The 6422-nt window shown below is 39.5% G+C and overlaps 1 protein-coding gene across 1 annotated transcript in view; it reads left to right on the top strand.

The window, feature by feature from the left end:
* The window catches only part of LOC118341918 (protocadherin Fat 3-like), a 35482-nt gene extending 33244 nt beyond the window's left edge, over positions 1–2238 (top strand). Inside the window, exon 4 of the mRNA XM_035680336.1 lies at positions 2126–2238. Within this exon, the coding sequence (XP_035536229.1) occupies positions 2126–2238 (113 nt within the window). The remainder of the gene's footprint in view (positions 1–2125) is intronic.
* Positions 2239–6422: the final 4184 nt, after the last annotated feature.

The raw sequence follows: 6422 nt of genomic DNA, 5'->3' as shown, positions 1-6422 counted from the left end.
TTTTTATAGCCGCCAATTCATAAACAAAAGTTTATCTCAGGACACTTTTCAAATAGAGCAGTCTAGACCGAACTCCTTATAAAATTATTTTACAGAGACCAACATTTCCCACCATGAGCAAGCACTTGGCGAACAGCGGCAATTGAAAAACTTCCTTTTAAGAGGCAGAAACCCAGATAGAACCCGGCTCTAGTTTGGGTAGCTCGACAATAAATTGTATTTGTTACCAAAGTGTGGACCTATCACAATTCACAATTGTTTGTTGAGTACGTTTTTGAAGATACTGAGTTTGCGTTATCAGAAGAGTGACGTACTGAGATGCTTGAGCTTGCTTCTCATTTGCATGCACATGTTTAACTTCATCCATATCAGGAAATTACTGCGCTTGCCTTTGTCACACACAATTCTCATATTCCAGAATAAACATACACTAAAATATATTTTGATGTGATGAAAAGTCAATTCGTGTGCACACACTCACCTGACAAGCTCTAATATTTCCGCAAAAGACTCTAAAAGACTCTGCCTGCTCTGTTTGTTTCCACAAGCTGAAAATAAAGTTATTTATCAACCTTCCTAAGTGTTGCTCATATTGGTCTACAGTACAATCGGCAAAGTGATGACTCACATACTGGTCACAAAATTGCTTCGGAAGAATTGAGACACACTTCCAGCACACGAGGCCAATGCTTCTCACCTCCAATACGGAAGATTCACCAGGCCATATCTCCAAACCAGGAACAGGCTTTGGTTTGCCTGGCCACCAGTCAGCAATTAACCACATCCATTGCCCAACTACAACTCCTGGCTTTTCCCTTCTGGTTCTGTGCTCTGACTGCTCCAGCCCAACTTCCTTCCCGCCAAGGTCGTCACCGAGACTTGGTTAGGAACCCGAGTGCTACGCTTGGAGACCTTGTTAGGGCTTGCAATCCTTTTCTCACCAACTGTTCCATTATCTCTTTCGCCCTTGCAGCCCTACACCTTTGCCCATGAGGAAGCTAAGTAGCCTTCACCATCAACACTGACATGCAGAGCTCGCTATTTGGCGAACGCTAGGAATGGAGCGACAAACTCCAGCTTCTTCTCCTTCCATGACTTGCAGCATAGCTTCGCAAAAGTGTTCAGAATTCATGGGTCCGACGCTGCGAGGACTACTGGACTGACCCAGGGAACCGGAGCGTCGCTGACTTTTTGCCATAGACTTTCAAACAAGGCTTGTCAAAGTGAGTGAACGCTTTTCCCCCAGTGCGATGCCTTCATGCTGGGTCTTGGAGACTACATCAAGAATGAGTGGTGTCTCACGACCTTCCTTCGTCATTTTGTTATGGACTTCATCGAGACGCACAACACGACTTGGATCGGAATGGGGTCCTGTCTTACTCTGTCCACCGTCTTCCTTCCCATCGTCAGGAGAGGGTTTTCTCAGTACCTGGTTTGACTGGGAGATACGTCCTGAAGGATGAGGGTCCTGTTTCAGCAGCACGTTCTGGACAACAAACCTCATCAGGGACTTCCATAGCCGCAACCCTAACAACACATCTCCAATGACGGCTACTTCTGCCAGGGGGGCGCCAAGGGCTCGGTCCTCAACCGTCAAACCGCCTGACGACAGCGACGATGTGGGCTCTCTCTGACGTAGATGAAGCACCCCGAGTACCGAGATGGAGGTTGACAACTACTTCTCGGATGACTATTACAGACTCTCCCTGCTCTTTGTTCCAACAAACTGAAAAATTAAAAGGTAATTATCAAACTGATAAATAAGCATAGCAGCAAAACACTGAAAGCCACAATAACCACAAACGATTCACGTTTCAAATAGATTTTCCCACTCAAGCGACACACCCGCTGAGAAACCACTCTGATATTGGCTCATTTCTATAGTCATTTGAAACGTTGAAGTTAGCGAAAGCAGCGGCCATAGTTAAAATTATCCCTGGGGCCAGAGCGGGCGATGTTGAATCCTATTTAAAACTGCTGGCTAAAGATAAACGTAAATACAATAAGATAGTTATTACACGTCGGCGGTAATCAAATCACCCGATTACACCAATCGGAGATCCCTAAGATTAATGTGGAATTGTGTGGTAGATTTGCAAAAGACATAATTGTGCAAACTCCGTAGTTTTCTCTGGACCCCTGCCCAATGTGACCAGTGATGACATGTATAGCCGCATGTCGTCATTCAACCGCTGGCTGTCGATGGTTGTGGTCAAGAAACGATGTGGGTCTCCTTGAATAACTGGCACCTTTTTTGGGAAAACCTGGTCTGATTAGGAAGAGACGACATCATCCCACTTTGGATGAGCGCTCTCTTATCCAGGAATATGGCGAAAGTCTATTTCTAAATCCTGAACATTGCAGAGTTGGGACCAGGAAGAGCAGAGCTGCTGTCTTACACACTTCTCTGTGCTTACTTTAGTACAGTACCCACCCAAAAACCCAACAATGAAGACTTGTGTCTTGTCCCCGGACCACCGAAATTATTTAAAGAAATAAAAAACAAGAGAGTTAAACATTTTGAAAATCTAATAAAAATTAAAACATAACCTCCTTCTTGTAGCACGAAATAAAAGAATGAAATGTGGGACTGTTAAATATCAGGTTCTCTTGTCCTCTGAAGCTGTTTTGCTGAATGAATTAATATCAGATTATGATATTTGATTTACTTTGTCTTACTGGGAGACCTAGTTGTCCCACGAGGAGTGATGTTAGACCTAAATTAATCCACCCCCCCAAAGTCATATTAATACTCACATCCCCGAGGCACAGCCGAGGAGGTGAGTATTGCAAGCCATATATGATTCGAGCGTTTTAATGGACCCTAAACCTAAACTAAAATGGGTATAATTCATTGAAAGCCTTGTCTTAGGTCTTTTCTTCATCCAAACTGGAAAACTCTGCAGGCCAGTTTTATTCGTTATAGTGTCCGCACTCCTTGACCGTTTACTCTGATTTTTATATCTGGAATCTCAGAGTTTTTATCAAGCTTAGTCCTTAAATTCAGATAAAGTAATTATTGTAGGCTGATTTTAATACCCATGTAAGGATGTTGAAAATGGAGTATATTAGTAATGCATTTACCTCATTAATAGACTTCAATTGCTTCTGTGTAAATTAAACCAACTCATTGTTTTAATTCACACTCTTGACCTCGTTCTATCATAATCGCAAATTGATATTGAAACATTTTAATAGTCTTTCCACATAATTCCTCTCCTATCTGACCATTATTTAATAACTTTTGAATTTCTATTATTAGATTATTAAGGCCATTAGGCAAAACTCCTACAGCAGATGTCTATCTGGACGGTGCTGTAAGCTAAATTTAAGGAGAGATTCCATCAGTGTTTTAATTCAATGCCATATCCTGGAATCTGAATATAACAGGAGTCCCTATATTTAACTTTAGGTCACTCCCATATTGATAATTCTTGTTTATAGTGCTGCAGGCTCTCTGCGATCAACATTAGATTCGATCGCTCCTAGAAAACAAGAAAATAATAGAAACATTAGGAAATAGCACCGTGTACAACCACCAAATCGCAATTAAAGCAAAGGAACAAGGAAATAGAAGGAAATGGCACGCTTTCGAAATTATAGGGTGGTCGCTGGATTTGGCAAAATGAATTGATTCGTTAAGAATTATAGAAAGGCCCCTCCGTAATTGCCAGAGGAGGGCCTATTACGCTCAGCCACTATAGAAGAACAATAAGAACACCCCTAGGTTCCTCTTCAGCACTGTAGCCAGGGCTGGACAGAGGAGTCACAGCTCTATTGGAGCCTTGTATCCCCATAAACTTAAAGTTAGCAATTGACTTTATTGAGCTTCTCTTTTATAATAAAATTATTACTATTAGAGAAGAAATTAGTCCACGAATACCCTTAATAAGTATTGCAGGCTCTGCCAAGATCAGAAATTTTTAAACTAATTGCCACCTCAGAATATATTTAGAATGTTTTTTCGGCATCGATTCTTCACAGTTAACTCATAATAATTTCTTCATCAGAAGCCATTAACCCTGTCTTGTTAGATCCAATCCCCACTAGGTCTGCTTAAAGAAGTTTGTACCCTTAATTGGCACTTCTTACCTGGATATGATCAATTCTTTCTTTATTATCTCAGGTATGTACCACAAGGTCCTTTAAAGGTAGCTGTAATTAAACCCCTTCTTAAAAAGCCCACTGCTCGACCCAGGGGTTTTAGCCAGACATATAGAGCCGATTTCTAACCTCCCCTTTCCTCTCTAAGATTCTAGAAAAAATAGTCGCAAACAGTTGTGTGATTCTTTTTACATAGGCAATAATTTAATTTGAGGATTTTCAGGTCAGGATTTAGAGTTCATCACAGCACAGGAGGACAGCTCTGGTTAAATTTAGTAATGACCTTTATGATTGCTTCTGACAATGGGCTTGGTCTCTGTACTATTATTAGATCTTAGTGCTGCATTTTTGACACCATTGACCTGATAATGATTCTTTTACAGAGACTTTTGAGCATCAAATTGGCCATTAAAGGAACCGCACTAAGCTGGTTTAGGTCTATTTATCAGGATCGTTTACCAGTTTGTTCAGTGTTATCGATGAATTCTTCAATAACTACTGACAGTTAATCATGGGAGTGTCCACAGGTTTCTGTACTTGGACCAATTGCTATTTCTACTTTATATATTGTGCCTGCTCCATCATTTGAGTCACTTTGACCCAGAAACAGATTTTGAGTTTTCTTGCGATGACTGTAAAGAGGAAAGTCTCAAGCTTTATTGGTGATACAAAATTATTTTTCTACTCCAAAAATTGTATGGGAGACACGCTCCAAGGTCGACTGTCAACTAAACTCGATTGTTTTTGAAGAAAAAGGGGCTCTAAAGATAGCAATCAACATATCCGCCACATTCCAAATGAATTGAAAGACATTTATAAACAGTTTATATTAAAATAAATTAAACTTACAATTCAAATGCTTATTTACTATATACTTTACTATTTACTATTACTATTTAATCAATTATGTACTAATGTAACAATCTAGTGTTATTTAATTAATAATATAGAAGATATTTAAATATTGAACTATTTTTTTAGGAGCGGGGTTGAATGGTCTCGACATATTTTCTGTTCCATCAAGGAAGTAGGGCAGTCCTCTGATGCCTCACACTTCCTTCTGTGGCTTCTCTCGGAGCCACACGTGTATCCTTGGACAGGGTTCATATGGGAGCTTTATCTTTCCCAGGAGAACCCAGGTGTTTTTCATCTACAAAAGGACATATCATTTATGATAATTCAATTCAATTCACATTAAATATTTATGTTGTATAGCGGCCAAATTCGGATAACAAGAAGTTGATCTCCAGGACATCTTTTTCATGCAGATAATAGGCTTCGCAAAAGTCTATGTCCGGTGAGTGTGTGTGTGAGTGTGTATCTGTGTGTAAGTGTGTGTTAGATATATAATAAGGCAAAATATGGCCAACTTCAATTCTTTCAAATGGAGCAAGGGAGTTGAAGGGCCAGGTGCAGTGTATTTTGTCCACAAGAAATTTCACAGTGATGTGATGGAGCCACAGCAATAGCCTTGGTTAGGATGATGCAACAGGCTATCATGCTGCTGTAATGTTTTCCAAAAAAATTTGTTGCATTTATTTGTAGGATATGTTATTATTCTACAAAATGTGATAAAAAGTTAAACTTATTTTTGCGTCATTGATTCAGCATTCTATATCTGTCAACAAAAATATCTTCTTACTGATTTAAGATTTCAGGTTGTGACAATTTGGGCACAGTAACTTTAAGTTATAACTATATATAACTACCAAAAAACATAGGTCAACATAATATAATATTGTCACAATACAGTGTAATCAGGCCAACTAGATAATGTTTGGTTATTTATGATTTTTGTGATATCCCAAAACCCCCAAATTAATCGACAAATAGAAACAATAAAAAATTAACGGACAAATCTGTAAATAAATTAATAAAAAATAATGAGGGGTGGGAGAATTTTTAGTAAAGCATTGTGCAATAATACAAATATTTTCACTGGTTATACCATTAACATAAGTCAGTAAATAGATAACAAAATAATAAAAATCCTCTTCATCTGGGTGATCAGGGAGTGACCATAACCAATCACTACAGCTGGATTGTGAGGCTGTTTAAATGCTATATGCAGCAGTGATAATGTAGTGATGCTTGCAGTGAAGTGGTAGTGCCAGCAGCTTAGACAGAGAAAAACGGTGACCTGAAATACACCATCTCCTTGCAAAGTTGACAACTGAGCTGTCTTGCAGGCTTTACTCGAGTTTACACTGGATGTCTAAGTTTGATATCTTCATATTGGATGGATAGAATTACACTGTGGCTGTGGCTCAGAGGCAGAGCGGGTCGTCCACTAATCGGAAGGTTGTTGGTTAGATCCC

The sequence above is a fragment of the Morone saxatilis genome, unplaced genomic scaffold, assembly GCF_004916995.1.
Source record: "Morone saxatilis isolate NCDOM2014 unplaced genomic scaffold, NCSU_SB_2.0 Contig8, whole genome shotgun sequence".
NCBI classification, from domain to species: Eukaryota; Metazoa; Chordata; class Actinopteri; family Moronidae; genus Morone; species Morone saxatilis.
This window is presented reverse-complemented; position numbering and strand designations above follow the sequence as displayed.